Source organism: Salvia hispanica, chromosome 1 (assembly GCF_023119035.1).
Source record: "Salvia hispanica cultivar TCC Black 2014 chromosome 1, UniMelb_Shisp_WGS_1.0, whole genome shotgun sequence".
NCBI lineage: Eukaryota > Viridiplantae > Streptophyta > Magnoliopsida > Lamiales > Lamiaceae > Salvia > Salvia hispanica.
Genome location: NC_062965.1, coordinates 27773729 through 27791092, shown reverse-complemented (window position 1 = coordinate 27791092; position 17364 = coordinate 27773729). Strand labels below are relative to the sequence as shown.

The 17364-nt window shown below is 35.2% G+C and overlaps 3 protein-coding genes across 3 annotated transcripts; all 3 read left to right on the top strand.

Moving 5' to 3' along the window:
- The first annotated feature begins 25 nt into the window (after positions 1-25).
- LOC125223309 (succinate dehydrogenase [ubiquinone] flavoprotein subunit, mitochondrial-like) lies at positions 26-1016 on the top strand. The gene is made up of 3 exons (XM_048126393.1): positions 26-237; positions 507-674; positions 825-1016. The coding sequence occupies exons 1-3, from the start codon at positions 160-162 to the stop codon at positions 999-1001; spliced, it is 423 nt and encodes a 140-aa protein (XP_047982350.1). The 5' UTR covers positions 26-159; the 3' UTR covers positions 1002-1016.
- Positions 1017-8148: 7132 nt separating this feature from the next.
- LOC125193069 (probably inactive leucine-rich repeat receptor-like protein kinase At3g28040) lies at positions 8149-12177 on the top strand. The gene is made up of 3 exons (XM_048090790.1): positions 8149-9131; positions 9953-10024; positions 12113-12177. Exons 1-3 carry the CDS (start codon positions 8207-8209, stop codon positions 12175-12177), a joined length of 1062 nt encoding a protein of 353 aa, XP_047946747.1. The 5' UTR covers positions 8149-8206.
- Positions 12178-12349: 172 nt separating this feature from the next.
- LOC125193062 (receptor-like protein 36) lies at positions 12350-14697 on the top strand. Its single transcript, XM_048090777.1, has 3 exons — positions 12350-13052; positions 13516-13942; positions 14076-14697. Exons 1-3 carry the CDS (start codon positions 12350-12352, stop codon positions 14695-14697), a joined length of 1752 nt encoding a protein of 583 aa, XP_047946734.1.
- Positions 14698-17364: the final 2667 nt, after the last annotated feature.

Sequence of the window (17364 nt, the reverse complement as noted above, 5' to 3'; positions counted from 1 at the left end):
CAGATTAAAAAAGGTCATAAAAAGGATATTTGGTAGCCATTTTAGCACTCTGAAGAAAACAAATCCAATTCTCCAACTCCTCTTTCTCTCTCAAACAGAGTTAGCCGCAGACGCACGCGCTAGATCAGCATTTGATTTGTTATTCGGTATCCAGCAGAGATGTGGCGGTGCTTTTCTCGTGGCATCCGCATTCCTTCCTCGAAGTCCGCCGCCGCCGATTCCGTTCGTCGGCTATCTGTATGTTGAATTCGTCTCTGTATTTAATTGATCTGTTTTCAGCGTTTTCGGTGAATTTATTGCATGATAAATCATTTGCTTGATCCTTTATTTTTTTAAATTTCTGGATTTGGTTTTATTCTCGATGGATTAGCTTGGGGTTTTGATTTTTGAAGCCGGAAGTGTTTCAGTTTAGCTGATAAAATGTTTGTGTTAGTCCTTATCGGTGTGCTTAGGTTTAACTTGCTGGATTTGAACTGTGTTTAATATTAATTTATGGTTTTTAATAGAGTGGAGCGGCGCCGTCATACACGGTTGTGGATCACACCTACGATGCTGTGGTGGTTGGTGCAGGAGGCGCTGGGTTGAGGGCGGCGATAGGGCTATCGGAGCATGGATTCAACACTGCTTGCATTACCAAGCTGTTCCCTACTCGTTCCCATACCGTTGCAGCTCAGGTGATACGACTCTTTCAGTTTTGAAAATTTTGATTATGATTTAACATTTTTGCTTCTGTTTAGTTCACCCTTCTCGATTGAATTGTGTTTTAAATTGGCTATGAGAATTTATGTGTGCCTCTAACATCTATTTGTAAACGATTTTTACAGGGTGGAATTAATGCTGCATTAGGAAATATGACAGAGGATGATTGGAGATGGCACATGTATGACACAGTTAAAGGAAGTGATTGGCTTGGTATGTTGGTCCTTTGGATTAGCTCTAGTATGATGTTTTTTTATATTATTGAAAGCTTTAGTTTGGTTATTATCTTCTTAAAGAACTAAACTTTTGCTTTCTCTTATGACTGGATTACATCAAAAACAAATTTCTACTTGACAGTCTTTTTTGTGCTTTCTCTTAAATTTAGTATTATAAATCTCTTTATGTGCTTTGTTTGTAGAATTCTCTAAAATTTAATCAACTCGCACAACTGTTATTTGAATCAAGATGAAATATGTATATATGTGTTATTATAGTATAATAACACACTGTTGCCTAATGTATTCTCTCAAGAAAGTTCTGCTTTCTTTGTGTATAATCTCTCAAATTGAGTCGGTTTTGTAATGCCCTTTTTTAAGTAGAAAGAAGAATCAATATAGACAATCCTCATTCCCCATTCCCATTCTATTCTTACTATGTGTTTTGCCACCTCTTCGGGGCCACTCTTCCTGCCGCTGAAAGACCTCGCCGTGCTCTTCTCCAGCGCCGCTCACTACGTCCAGGAGCGCGTGTAGTAGAGATTGTCAAATCCCGCCCGGGGTGTTGATCCCACCTCAAGCCTCCAGAAAGGCGTAGTTGTAAGGGATCTGCGCCTTGTTGTAAAGGTAGGCGAAGATGTATATATGGCGAGGGGCGTCTGTGTCAGAGAGAAACCTCACGATGGGGTCGAGAAACGGCCTCATTTCCGAAATCCCTTGCTCGGCGGGTAGTTGGTGTTGGGGTCGATGACCTCGGTCTCGATGGCCGGAGACCTTGTGGATTGCGCCGAGGTTGGCGGCGTCGAGGGCTGGCGCGGATGTTGCGCATGAAGCGGGGAGGACGAACGGGACGGATGGAGCGGTGTCGCCTTCTCTGATCGGCTGACCTCAAGCAGCTGACGATGACGGCATGAAGATGACGCTGCCAGTGGATGTTGGTTTTGGACCCAGCGGTCCGCGTTGGGGCGGCTGTTGGCGATGTCTTGGAGCTGCATGTTTAGGATTCCGACGGTGAGCTCGATGCCGAAGACGCGGAGGAGCCAGGGTGGCTTGGTCCGTGTCATAGATTCGCATCCTTTTGATGTTGTATTGCTTGAATAGCTGCACGACGGGTTGGAGCTGGAGGGTAGTCCTTGCGTTCCGTCCGTAGCATACCCGATTTGAGCAGCTGCATGCAGTACCCGAAACTCGTCATGGGGTTCGAATTGACAGTAAGCGCCACTCAGATGGATAAGAAATATATGTTCAATTTAAATTAACCGGCATATTACACGTTTAAGTATGAGTTTAAAGTACTCCTTAAGTCTCACAATATTAGCTCTAGTTTTTTATTTTATTAAAGTCTAAATTCTTGGCATTTTCACATTTTTTTTTTTTTATTGTGTACTCGCATTTTCATTATCTTATTTTCACTCCTATTATTATATACTAATACTCCCTCCTTCATACGAAATAAGCTGATTTGGTATGGACGGCCTTGAGTTTTAATCGTAATTGGTAAAGTATGAGAGAAATAGAAAAATAGTTGAAATTGTGAAGTGGATGAGTAGGATGTAAATGATAAAGTAAAAGAAGAAAAAAAATTACCATAAATGGATGTACTGTTGTATAGGAAGGACGAAAAAAGAAATATGGTCGATTTCTATGAGACGGAGGGAGTATAAAGTAGGACCCACATTTCTGGCACTTTTGACCGAATTTCACGATACGTTTCTTTAAGGCTATAGTGTCTTATCAAATGAGACTCGTAATGTGTGAGGACGGAAGGTGTAAAATCTTTGAATCCAACATCTTTCGCTTAAAAATTACCCCTTAAGTTTGAGTTAAATTTGAGATTAAAGTTGTGTACCCACGATTAAAAGTCAACCCAAAATATTTAATTTTAAGAGGATGTATCCTCATATAGTCATGATGGAATGTAAGTTAGATGATCAAGCAAGATTGATCAATGGTAGAGATAATCTCTATATTAAAAGGTTTTATCTCCAGCTATATGACTGAGAATGAACATTAATTGTACATTAATTAAAGATAAATTTAAATAATATTGAAAAGAAATAAAACTAACCAGTGAAATCCAGAGATGCTGAACAAAAGAAACAAGTGTGAATATTGCAGAGAGGAAGAAGTAATTTTGTGATAGCCATTGCGGCCTAGGAAAGAGCAATTGAGCAAGTGTTGGTGAATCTTGTCATCCTTACCTTCCTTTATAGACTTTCTATCACTCAGGAGTAGTATATACTTTTGGACGTATTTGTAATTATATATGGCCATTCGAAAGAATTATTAAACAGTAGTATATTTTTCTTGCCTAAATTAATGTATTAGAAACCAGCTAAAATAACTGAGTCATATTAAATAGTTAGGCAAGCTGTGTGTATAAAAAATCCTCTGCCAAAATCCACATGAAGTTGATGTAAGCTTTTAGTGGCGTGGAATTAAGAAATTATGTTGAAAAGTAGAGAGAGGAATAAAGTAGAAAGGATAAAGAGAGTAAAGTGAGTGATGGAATAAAAGTAAGTGATTGAATATTTTATATTTTGTGAAAAGAAAATAATTCAATTTAATTAGAACTGTAAAAAAAAAAATATGACCCAACTTAATTAGGACGAGAAAGTACATAATATTAGTGAATCTCATTTTGTCACACAAACAGAATAGTAATTGAACTCTTTTATAATTGAGCAGATAACTCATCCTTCTTATAAAGATATTTAGGGATGGGCGTTCTATTTTTTAACATAGTAGTAGAACATATTCATGTCAGTAACAAGTTTTTTCAATTTGCAACTTGCCAAGGCGTGGAAGCCTAATAATCATTGACCTTGCGATTGGCAAATTAGATACTACAACATCTTCTTGTCCACATCGATGAAATGGTGAGTCCTAGCTCTTACACCACATAGTAAGTGAAATATTTAATACACTTTTATAGTTTTGAAAATTAAAGGATTCGCGAAATATATTCTATTTTTTCTTTTTCCATTTTGTATAAATGGGCTCGTGATAATTAAGCTACCATTCTGTTCATTTTATTATAAAGCGATGTAAATATGTGGAAGCTGGTCAAGCTAGCTTTTTCCATTTTTCGTTTATTACCACCTTGACCAGAACCCACGTAGGAGTCGAAAATGTGAATGACATTCATTATGCGAATAGTGGACAATCCTCCTACTTATAATACTAGTACCTTTTAAGATGTGAGCAATCCATTTCACCAAATACTCCTAAGTCTCACATTTGGAATGGGATTATTTATTTATTATTATTAAATGATAATGGTAGCGTTAACTTTAATCTTATTAGATCCACACTTTATTTTCCCTCCGTTCACTATTTCCACAAATGATAATAGACGCGTTAATTAATTTTATTAAATTGGCTTTTTATTCTCACTTGATTACTCTTTATAAATGATAGTAGTGCATTCCACTAATCTTACTCGTCACTTTATTACTCACAATTCGTCATAAAAAAATAATTTCGTTTAGCCTTTTAGTTATTATTAAGCGAAAAAAATAGTGCCGTTTGTCAAAGCTTTCTTATACTTTATACTTTTACAGTTCATTAAACTACTTTTTATATACTCTTACTTCTACTCTTTCCAGTCTTCTATTATATCTACTTTTTCTCACCTCTCTGGATAGAATACTGCCTAATTATAATTTAATATTGTTATTTCACTTTCAAATACTTTTCCACACATGGGCTAGCTGTTGGTGGTTGTTCTATTAGTTGAACTTTCTATTCTCAATTAGCATCAATAGAAAAACTACCAATGTAGTTATGAATTTTCTTACAAGAATATTTGTTATTAGTGTTAACTAGCTAGGTGCTTAGCCAAAAAATCACGACGAATGGTAACTCCAACAAACATAAAGCAAACTCTTATGTATATAAAAATAACTAAAATATTAGTCTACAAATTTTCAATTTCTTTAATTTATATAAATACACTAAACTTTGCAAACTCTTATGTATATAAAAATAGCTAAATTAATATTAGTCCACAAATTTTTCCACTTCTCTATTTATTTGCATATAAATACCCGAAACTTCCGGCTATTTAATGTAGTCTCTTTCAAGTAATATTTCTGGCGTATTTTGTTTTGGTCTAACAATACAGTTGTATTCTCAATAGAATGGGCCACTTAACTTGTGGATGAGTGTGTTTGGGTCCAAAAATTGTGCTTGCACATGTAGAATTTAATTATGCAGGGGATATTTTTGCTAAAGACAATATGATGACTTAAATTTTGTTCGAGTTACTTCATGGACCTAAATATTAGTATTTCATATTTCACTAAATGCAGTTTTCCGCTAAAATTCAAGTTAGAATTCCGTAAATTTCGCAGATGATTTTCCAAACTGCCCTAGAAATCAAGCTCTAGTTTGGCCAACCGAGTTCGTTTAAAAGGAGAAAACGTCAATTTGTGAGTATTATTATGATTTTATTAATTTTTTGGAATTTTCTAAATTTAGTTTTAGGTTGTTCAGTGTTTGTAGGAAGGTTTTACACGCCATATGAATACTGTGAAAATCATTTTCAGATGCCAACCTTAACTAATTTGATAGTACATCATAGACTCCCTTCTTCCACCTTTAATAAACATTTTTCAAACAAATAAAAATTACTCCATAAAATATTTTCATGCATTGTAACTCCCTTCTTCCACTTCTAACTCCTGGATATAATCGAGAATTCACAAATATCTACAAAATAAAATTAAGGGAAACAGTAAAATACAGAATAAATTGACCTAACGAAAGGTGGACTTAAGTCAACTTATTAAATGCAATATTTAAAATATGTTATGATTGACTCCATTATCAAGTTGTATGTATGCACGAATTTGTTCCAATCAATTGAAAACGACTACGACGCCTTCCATGTGATTTTCTAATATCTTGCCGGCCAATTGCATAATTTGCATGTGATTTTTTTAACCTATACCATAAAAACAATTATGCCCTTTGTCCCGTCCTAAGTGGAATATTTCCCTTTTGACATGAGATTTAACACAGTGTTATTTTGTTAGTTATGTTGACAGAAGATAAAGTAAGAATGAGAAAAATTAGAAATCGAGGGTGATGTTTCTATATTTAAAAATATGTCATTAAAGTGCGACATTCCAAAAAACAAAATGTGTCAATTAGGGTGGGACGGATGAAGTATTTAATAACTGGACCGCGGCCGCCAGGACATATGGTTTAGCTACAAACCGTGCTTGGTTAATTCTAGCTTGCATTAATAAACCAATGATCTATATAAAGAGCCATTTTGAACCGGATGAACCGGTCGATTCGCATGTGAACAACAGATCGATTCACATGTGAACTATCTACCGATTAAACTCATTTTTAATTTTAGTTGAGTGTGACCAAAATAGAGGCTTTTGCACTAAAATTTGGTAGGCGCTTAAGCCTTCAGCCACTTGACCTCTATGTGGACGAGGATAGCATGACCTTATTAAGTCATACACTTTCCATGAAAGGTCAAAATTTTACAGTGGTGAAGCTCAAGATAAAAAGAGAATTCTTGGTTGGCGATCTGATGACTAAAAGGTTATGATAAGACGGACTCAATTTTTTTTTTTTAACTATCAACCTTTTGTCATCATTTGACCGGATTTTTCAGATAATTAGTACGAATTTCTAGTCTAGATTCACATCTAATAATCATTATATTCCGGATAGTAATGAATTGCATTTTCTTGGACATAGTCTGAGACTCTGAGTGTTACTGTAGTTTATTTTAATCAGAGGTTGTACGTGTTACGGTAATAATTAGTGCAATAAAAAAATGGCTAAGGATATTTTAACGCTATTAATAATATTAATTTATATTTTTTATTATATCAATGTTTTATAAAGTGCCTTTATTGTTGGTGTTCTGGCCAAAAGTAAAAGTGTCCTAAAAAATATAATTATAATAAATTATCCTCAACTTAGAAACGCGCGCTTGTTTTTGTGTCCTAATTTGTGATTCTTTATGATCGTCCAACAAAATTTGTCAATTTTGATCCAGCATGAGTTTTAAGAAATATAATAAAAACTGAGTTGAAACATTTAGTGGAATATAGATTCTACTTTTATGGAGTACTATATTAGTTTATATATAAACTATGAGTAGGAATGAGTTAGTGGGTGGGATGTAGGGTCGTCCCACTACCAAAATTGGTAAATGTAAAACGTGACAAATTTTGTTAGAAGAACAGAAAATGAAACAAGTGATAAACATTCTAGAACATCGAAAATAGTATTCCCTCCGTCCCGCAATAAGAGTCACACTTTGTTATTTTGGTCCGTCCCCCAATAAGAGTCATACTTCATTTTTACCATAAATGGTAAGTAGATCTCATATTGCACTAACTCACATCACTCACATTTTAATATAAAAGCAATATAAAAAAGTTGACCTCGTATTCCACTAACTTTTTCATTCCACTATTCTTTACATTTTTAAATCTGTGTACACAATATGAGTGATTCATTGTAGGACGGAGGGAGTAGATAATTTTGATGGATAAAAAAATATGCGACAGTTATAAATGAAAATCCAAGAACTAAACTTGTGGCTGAGTGTGTTTTGGTCCAAAAACAATACTTACATGTCCACTACGCCATCTTACTTTTAATGTGTACGTAGAATTAAAGTATGCAGAGGAAAATCAATTGATTGACTTAAATGAGTTAAGTCTTAATTTTCTGCGTTCCCATCGTCCACTCTCGACGCCGATAACTGCAATTAATTAAGAGATGGATAAAAAAAGGTCTAATTTGAAAAATAGTAAATGCATGACAAATAAATATGCATTTAATTTTCCACCGATGAGCAAGGAATTATAACTAAAAACGTCGACGTGGTCCTCACGGTCAACTTGTTTTGTCATCTACCTTTCCATTAACATCATATCCCTCTCCCTTCAATCTATATTAAATATCACATATTTTCTTATTTGGATGGTCCCAATAAATGTCTTATTTCATTTTTACTGTTTTCTGATAATAGACCTTTTATTTTACTATTTCATTTTAACTCATATTTTATTATGAAAAAACTAATACAAAATATATAAAAGTAAGACTCATTTTCATTAACTTTTTATACCCACTTTTACTAACAGAGTTAAACAATTTCTTTAAACCTTCGTCAGTCGAATGTGGAACATTTAGTGGGGACTAGAGGGGGACTTACTTTCTCTTTGCATGTACACACACTACCAAATATTCATAAATATCAACAAAAAAATCACTCACTTTTCAAACATACACAATCTAATCATTCATCAATGAAAAGAATTAGAATGGAGACTTACTTACTTTCTCTTTCCCTTGCACTTTTCATTCTAAATTCCTTGACCCTCTCCTCAACCCAAACAACTCCCAACTACTCCACTGATCAACAATCCCTAATTATCTTCAGAAATTCCCTCACACAAAACCCTAATTCCCTCAACAACTGGTCCACCAACACCTCCATCTGCGAATGGACCGGTGTCTCATGCGGGCCCCGCCACCAACGTGTCACCGCCCTCAACATCTCCGGCTTCGCCCTCCACGGAACCCTCCCTCCGCATCTCGGAAACCTAATGTTTCTCCGATCCCTCGACATCAGCTCCAACAACTTCACCGGCCCCATACCCTCCCACCTCTCCAAACTACGTCGTTTGAGGACGATAAACGCGGGATTTAACAACCTCACCGGAGAAATCCCGCCGTGGTTAGGATCTTTATCTCAACTCCAACATGTCCGTCTCAATAACAACTCCTTCTTTGGGACAATCCCTCCTTCTTTGTTCAATGCTTCCACTTTGCTAACTTTGGAGCTCGGAAACAATTTTCTTGAAGGATATGTTCCGAAAGAGATTGCCAATTTTTCTTCACTAGAATGGTTGAATTTGAGAGGGAATATGTTCATGGGCACTTTGCCTCGTGGCATCTTCAATATTTCTTCTTTGGTGTATTTGAATATGAAACTTAATGGTTTAAGTGGTGAGATACCAAATGATATGTGTGGTAATGAAAATCCAAAACTCAAAAGAATTATAATGGATAACAACCAGTTGTTAGGGAGGATTCCACCAAATATTGGAAAATGCAAAGAGCTGGAAGAGATTTGGTTAAGTAGTAATGAGTTAAGTGGCAGTGTACCAATTGAAATTGGGAGTTTGAGCAAGCTCAAGGTTATATCATTCTCGACCAACCGGTTAACAGGTATGGCTGTCTTCTTGTCGGCACATGTCATATTTTTTAGTAATATATTAAATGCTTTGAAATTGATGTTTCATTTTATACTTGGATTTATTTGAACACCTAGTAATGTTAATAATATGATAATTGATTAATGATATGTTAGAGCTTTAACCTAATTATACCTAATTCATTAATCTATCTTTATTAAGATTAATTTGAATAAGCTATGATAAAAATAAGATTTTTAGAATTCTATATTTCTGCAATTTATTATGGGGGTGCGTTAAAATAACAACACTCTTAAAATGACAATGTGACATCATGCTAGACTGCAATAGTATAAACGCTAGACAGCAATCTACAACAATCTATAGATTGCAGTCTAGCGTATTGGATATTGCAGTCTAGAGAGATTTGATATTTAAGAATAGAGATTTATCGTCATTCACAGAATTTATCTTTATGACGCATGATTTCCATATCATTACTCTGATTATTCATTCACGCAACGACGGCCAGAATTCATGTATAGCCATATTTTAAGCATTATTGCCATTTTAACACATCCTTTGATTAATAGTTCATAATTGATAAATTAATGATTGGGTTATAATTTGCTTATGAGTTCATATATAATACACGGTAATTTAGGTGTGTCTTTTTAACATAAAGACCTCATATAGTTTTTTGCTCGAATTCATTAACTGTATCTTATATATGACCCTAATATTTGATTGAAAGTTGTATATATAGCTAATTAAATTCTGTGTTTAATTGATTATTTTCATCTTCTGTACGTAAACCTTATAAAGTCTTGATATATGTGTGGACTTAAAATATAGGTCCCATACCAAAGGAAATCGGAAATCTTACATACCTCAAAACTCTAGGACTCTCTTTAAATCAGCTGGAAGGTATGTTTTCTGTCGCATTACAAATTTCATTAATTAAATCTATTCATATCCTCAAGTTAAGTATCAGAAATATTTTCATACTCTTTATATAGGGAAAACATAGTTCTAATCGTACTAGATATCTCTAAAAATATGATACGAATATATATCTACAATTTCATTTATTAAATCTATTCATATCCTCAAGTTAAGTATCAGAAATATTTTTACTCCCTCCATCCAAAAAAAATAGACTGCTTTTGCCATTTATGGGTATCCACCAACTTTGTACCATATTGCGGACGAACAGATGGACGAGCGACCGGCTAGCGGCTCGTCCGTCGCGCTCGTCCACTATTGGAGTCGGTGAGCTGCGACGGACGAGCGAGTAGGACAAGCGGTCGTCCGTCAGGGGAGGGCGTTAGCAGATCGCTCATCTGCTATTGTGGACACGCGATTGGCGAGCGATCCTAACGCTTTTTTTCAATTTTTTTTAAAACTCTATATATACGTCTCGTTGTTGTATTAATGAGTTTCTCTTCCGTCCGTATTCGTGTTGAATTTTTACTATGTATTTGCGAATCTGTGAATTTGTTTTATTGGCTAGGGCGTCGGCTAGTCCTAGTGCTAGGCAATTATTGTACTGTGGTTAGTCCTAATGATGTGGCTGGAGGTGTTTTTGGTTTGTCCTAGTGCTAAGCTATTGGTTAGTCCTACCTATTGTGAATGCTCTAAAAATGGAAAATTTTCAACCAATACTAAACATACACATCATTCTGAATGTGGACCCCACAATCCACTTACACTCATTCCATTACCTTTTCCATCCCTCTATTACTTTTTCATATCTCTCTCTTACTTTACCAACTATACATTAAAACCCGTGTCATTCATAACTTTGTCTATTTTTTTTGGACGGAGGGAGTACTTAACTCGAAATAGTCTTCAATTTGATGAATAGTTTATACTTGTATTTAGGAGTATCATGGAGCTTTTCATTTTTCTTCATTGAAAATTTAGGCTCGTTGCACGGAGTATTTTCATTTTTTCTGTTGACGGTTTTGACTCGTGTGTAAAAGCATTTCAATTTAAAATTGATAGTCGTGTCGAGATTAGCTAGTTAATCTAGACAATTTTTACTTGTAACTGAACCAACAAACTTTTTTTGCTCAACCCAAAAAAGTCTATTACTCCCCCCGGGCATTAATAAATGTCTCATTTCCTCAAGTTTTAAAAAATTTTTTGATTTTGAAAAGAAAGTGGTAAAAAAAGAGGGAAGGTGAGTCTTATTTTTTTTATATTGATTTTATATTAAAATGTGTGTGGTTTGAGTTGTGGAATGTAGCATCCATTTTTTTCAATATAGTACTACACAGACGACTTACACACTACATGCATTTTACAAATATTTCAACGTTTACACACATTATAAAATATTTCACAAAAACAACACACTAGCATATTTCACATTTCAAACACTTTTAAAAAACAAAATTTCACACATATATATTTTCACAATACACACATTTTGACACCTACGTAATACAAAATTTCACACATAAATTTTTCACACACCACAAATTTACAATACACAATTTCACATACTACATACCACACACATTTCACACTTAACAAATTACACACATTTCAAGCATCCTTTTTTTTTTTTTTTAGTTTTTAGTTTTTTTTTCCAACCTTTGTTGAATTAAAAAACGAATTTGCCTAGTTTTTTAAACCGAACCAAACCAAAACTGTAAACCACCCAAAATTTTAAAAAATTTCAGTTTGGAATGATGGGGCCAGGTGTGTATTTAATGTGCAGGGGCTAGTGTGTGTAATTTGTGTGGAATGTGTGTATTTTCTATAGAGAGTAGTGTGTTTTTTTGTGTATAGCGTGTTTTAGAGTGTGCAATGTGTTTAGTATTTTTTTTTTTTTAATTTCACAGTGAGTGTATAGTATGTGTAGGTATGTTTGTATGCAGTGTGTGTGCATAGTGTTTGTTGTGTAGTGTGTGTATATTATGTGCAGTTTTTTTATTATTTTAATTCATACTTTGTATCATTATCATGTAATATTTCCAAATCGTTGTTCTAAAATTTTTATGGCAGGTGAACTGCCAGAAGAGCTGGAAACAGCAACCTTTAGGGTTTTCATGTTTTCAATGACCATTTAAATGGCTCCATCCCATCTTCCATATTCAACATCTCAACATTGAAAGCATTACAACTTCAACAAAATCTCTTTCTGGAACACCCCACCAGACATGGGGGCTACACTTCCCAATCTCGAGGATCTTACTCTATTCTTAAACCGACTCAGCGGCACAATCCCAAGCTCCATCAACAATGCCACCATGCTCACTAGCTTGCAACTCAACAGAAACTCATTCACCGGCTCTGTTCCCGCCTTCTCCAACCTACACTACCGAAAGGCTCGCCCTCTGGGAAAATAATCTCACCGGAGCGAATGAACCCCTATCTTCCCTAACAAACTGCCCCGCTTTGAAATTCTTAGAAATTTCATTCAATTATGAAAGGGCCCGGAGTTCCCCCTCCTTCGATCGGGAATTTCCCGACCCGCTTGAAGTTATTAGGGCTACATACTCTGACATTAGAGGTGGCATTCCCTCTGAGATTGGAAACTTAACTAGTTTGCTGAATTTGCAGTTGTCTGGTAATAAACTCACTGGATCCATCCCAACCACTATTCGAAACTTGGAAAACCTCCAAGTATTGAGGCTTGGAGAAAATCAACTTGAGGGGAAAATCACAAATGATCTCTGTCAGCTCCGGATGCGGGGGGACTTGAATATGAGTGCGAATCTGTTCACTGGCTCGATCCCGGGATGCCTAGGTGAAATTCAAACCCTAAGAAGCATCTCCTTTGCGATGAACAAGATGAACTCGGCAATACCTTTGAGCTTCTGGAGTCTTAAGGATTTGGTGTATCTAGAGTTGCAATCAAACCAATTGAGTGGTGAGCTTCCACCACTTATTGGAGATTTGAAGGAAATAGACATATTAGACCTCTCGTATAATCAATTTTCAGGTAATATTCCTAGCTCGATTGATTTTTTAATGATAACAATTTTGATGGAAGCATTTTTGATTCCTTGGGAGATATTATAAGTTTAGAAACGCTGTTTTTGCATAACAACAGTCTTTCTGGATTCATACCTAAGTCACTGCAACACCTCGAGCTTCTTGAGTACTTCAATGTGTCTCACAACAAATTGGAAAACTTACTAGACTTATCTGTCTCTTTATGATAACGGCTTGATAAATATGATTTGATAACTTACTTTGATTTCAGAATAAAATAATCTGACTTATCTGTCTCTTACAATTGGTCTAATATAATTTTGAATCTTTAAGTTTACTTCTCCCATAAAATTTCAGCTTTTTTTATAAAATTTTGTTATTAATTTTGACCTCTCTTCAGTACAATGCCTGGATCTTACTTTTGAATAAGTATATAGGTATGTTTCTAATTAACAGACTCACATTGACAGGTGAAATTCCAACCTCTATCACCAATGCTTCTCGGGTTTCCATTATTGACTTGAGCAGTAACTCATTCACGGGTTCCATTCCCAACTTCTGTAATTTAAGCCAGCTGGAATTCCTTGACCTCAGTAAAAATAATCTGACCGGAGCAGAATCTCCCAATCAAGAATTGGGATTTCTTTCTTCTTTATCAAACTGCCCAAATTTAAGCTACTTGGATATTAGTAACAATCCGATGATGAATGGTGTCCTTCCAGCTTCCTTTGGAAATTTGTCTGTTTCTCTTGTCACCTTCACAGCATCCAACTGCAGCATCAGAGGATTCATCCCACCTATATTTCGAAAAGGATGTAGCTTGAATTACTCGATTTCAATGGTAATAAGTTGGAAGGATTTTTACCCCAATCCCTTTCCAATTGTCAAAGTCTGCAGGTTCTTAATATTGGAAACAACAGAATGCAAGACACCTTTCCAGTTTGGACCGGAAATCTCTCTGATCTTGGCGTCCTCATATTGAGATCCAACAACTTTAGTGGTACCATTTCTTCTCACACTTCCAAACCAGGCTTCCATTCCCCAAGCTTCAAGTTTTTGATATATCTCATAATGCATTCATTGGCAATCTGCCCCAAAGATATCTGAGGAATTTCAAAGGGATGATGGATGTACAAGAGAATCATCCAGTAGATCAAGAACGGGTTTCATTTTATAGATATTCATTGACATTAACAGTGAAAGGTTCAGATCTAGAATACGAGAATCTTTTGACTACCTTCACAACAATCGACATGTCATCCAACAGATTTTCAGGCAGTATCCCAAACTCCATAGGAAATTTGAATTTCTTGATATATTTGAATCTGTCTCACAACTGCCTCACAGGAGGTATACCTGCATCTCTTGGAAACGTGGCAGAACTCGAGTCGTTGGACCTGTCTTCAAACCGATTGGAAGGGGAAATTCCAACAGAGCTTACAAAGCTCACATTTCTTGCTGTGATAAACCTTTCCATGAATAATCTTTCGGGGAAGATACCTCAATCCAAGGGCCCGTTTTCCACGTTTGAAAATACATCATATGCGGGGAAATTTTTGGACTGTGTGGATTTCCAAAACGAAAATGTGAAGAGCCTTCGCCTCCTGTCATGCTGCAAGAAGAAGATCATGATGATGATTATGGTATTCTAGACGGATTCGGTTGGCGGCGGTTGTTTCCGGATATGGATGTGGATTCGAACGGTCTGATTGTGGGTGGTCTGACTCTTGGGTATGGAAGGCCAAATGGTTGTTGGAATGGACTACAGATTTTACATGATAAAGAGAAAGGAGCACCACAAAGAAAAAATAAGAATTTGAATAATGGCTATTGTGTTTTGTCACATTTGTTTGTGTTATGCTGAACTTTCTGTTGTGTTCTACAATCCATTGCTTCCTTATCCATGAGTGTGGGTTGGAATTGTTTTGGTCGTTATCGTCCGACACGATAACGACACGAACTTTAACAACAAACACAACACTTCGTAAAAACTCTAAACACGAACAAACACCCCGCTACCCTGCATAAAACACATACAACCCATTAACAACACGAACCATTTGGGCCAACATGCAGATAAAAGGGGAAACTAGCCAAGGATTTTAAATTAAAATTTCAACACATTTAATTTTGGAAATTAAATGATATAAGTCATCATTTCGAAATGATGACGTGATATTCTTTTTCCCAAAGGATTTTTGGTAAAAATGGATTAAAGTGGAAAATTGTAAACTTAATAAAGGAGAAAGGTTTCAATTTTATGGATTTAAATTTATTTAAACCTTATTAAACCAAAATTTAAAAAAGGGAAATTATTAATTTAAAATTATAACTAAAGGGTGAAGCCCCACGCCCACACACCACTTTCCCCTGCCCCTTCCGACCCCGGGTTTAAGTGATGAAAGATTAAGATGGTAGTGGTCGAAACAAAACATTTGGCCCCAACCCTTTGGAAGGTTTTTAAAACAAATTTATTCATTTGCTAAATCAAGGGGTTTTCGTGAAAAACCTTTTGGTGCAAAGAGGCTTAAAACAAAAATTGGGGCCCGATGGAACAAAATAAGATAAAGCCCGACGTTACTGGGTGTTGGTTGATTTCCCCAATGTGAAAAACCTTTGGGTAAATGAGTGCTTAAAGAAAATTTAAGGCATTAACAGTGAATAAGATAAAGTCACTTGTAAAGGTTTTAAACAAAAAAGGGCATGACTTCTTTTTAACTTATTCACCGAACAGGATTACATCTATCCGAGTGTTCGGGATTTTTCCCATTGCACAAACTTGAGATTCATCAAATGAATGTTTAAAAAATCGCTAAATGGTAACGAGGGGAAATCATATGGCAACCCAAGAGTTTGTAGACCCGGGCAAGAGAAGGTATAACCGGGAAGTCCCCCTATGGATTAAGCAAGCACCGTTTCAAGACACTTTAAATTTTATAAGAATTATCAAAGGGTTTAAAATCAAATTGGAAAATTTTCTATATTAAGAACACCACAGATTAAGGTTAAAAGGTCTCATTGATAATTGACTAAATACAATAATTCAAAAATACACATTTTATTGGCATTAATAAACAGCTCAGGCAAAATACATTGCACTTGATGCATTACATACTGTAACATACGATTGCCCCAAAATGTTTAAATTTTTAAAACACACTTAAATATCGAGTAAATTTTTTTTGGGTTTGTTATACACGTTAACGTTGGTCATGTACATTTACTTTGGGCATCAAATTGAATGAAGAACATTATAGAAATATACTCAACAAATTATATTTTTTTAATTTTTTTTTTGTCGAAAAAATATGCAATTTAGACTTCATTAAAATCCCGAAAAAAACCTTTAATTTGATACTTTAATTTGATACTTTTGGGATAAAAAAAAAAAAAAATTTCAATTGAAAGAAAATTTTTACATAAAATTTAAGTTTTTAAAGGGTTTATTGAGATTTTTAAGAATCGTCATTGTTTCCAAATTTACACTAAAATAAATCATATAAATCTGCCACATGACACAATCTAGCAGGTGGATCATCTTAATCTAATTAATATAAGAATTAGTTTTGGACTTTGGTATCTTGCATTCCTTATATAAATATATACATGTGACATCCGCCATCTAATCATCAAAACAAAGTACGAAATCATATTGTATTACTAGTAAACTTTGAACTTGTAAACACACAATCAGATGATAAATAATAGGCTAATTACACGGAGTAAACGAGAATAGTGCTTACGTATGATAAGTATTATACATAATCAAGATCTGCTTTGCTTCTTCTTGGCTGCTTGTACTATAGCCCTGAACTTCTGTAATGCAGCTGCTGCTTCACATTTGACCTTTGCTGGGGGAAAAAGGGCCCAAAAATTTCATTGTCAAATCAAATATAGACACACACATTTCTCGTTGCAGGGAAATGCCGACGGGTCTTGATAGCAAACCGGGAGCCACAACTTCACTTATTCCCCTTTTTGTAATGCTTTTACCCACCCCTTTTTGCCCATCACACAAAAAAAGCGCATTTACCACCCAAACCGACAAAACAAACTGCCTGATTACCCCCAATACCAGGAACAGCCGCGGGAATTTTCTCACTTTTTTTAGTGGCATTTTATTGTACACGGAATTGTTTTTTTTATTTGTTTGGGGTTCACCGACGAATTGATTGTTTTAAACTTAAGAATTAATTTAAATATTCCAATACACAAAAGAGAATTAAATAATCTTAAAAATTAAATTAAATTTCCAAAACACAACCGTTTGGGTCATTCATTCTTCCGAGCTACACCAAAGGCCGCCCAAAGGAAACTTA

Excerpts from the sequence above, each read along its gene's own strand:
- LOC125223309 (XM_048126393.1), top strand. The coding sequence starts at position 160 with ATGTGGCGGTGCTTTTCTCGTGGCATCCGCATTCCTTCCTCGAAGTCC. Across the intron at positions 238-506 it reads ATTCCGTTCGTCGGCTATCT|AGTGGAGCGGCGCCGTCATA; the intron begins GTATGTTGAATT and ends GGTTTTTAATAG. Across the intron at positions 675-824 it reads CCCATACCGTTGCAGCTCAG|GGTGGAATTAATGCTGCATT; the intron begins GTGATACGACTC and ends CGATTTTTACAG.
- LOC125193069 (XM_048090790.1), top strand. The coding sequence starts at position 8,207 with ATGAAAAGAATTAGAATGGAGACTTACTTACTTTCTCTTTCCCTTGCA. Across the intron at positions 9,132-9,952 it reads CTCGACCAACCGGTTAACAG|GTCCCATACCAAAGGAAATC; the intron begins GTATGGCTGTCT and ends CTTAAAATATAG. Across the intron at positions 10,025-12,112 it reads CTCTTTAAATCAGCTGGAAG|GTGAACTGCCAGAAGAGCTG; the intron begins GTATGTTTTCTG and ends TTTTTATGGCAG.
- LOC125193062 (XM_048090777.1), top strand. The coding sequence starts at position 12,350 with ATGCCACCATGCTCACTAGCTTGCAACTCAACAGAAACTCATTCACCG. Across the intron at positions 13,053-13,515 it reads CTCGTATAATCAATTTTCAG|GTGAAATTCCAACCTCTATC; the intron begins GTAATATTCCTA and ends TCACATTGACAG. Across the intron at positions 13,943-14,075 it reads CCAATTGTCAAAGTCTGCAG|GCTTCCATTCCCCAAGCTTC; the intron begins GTTCTTAATATT and ends CTTCCAAACCAG.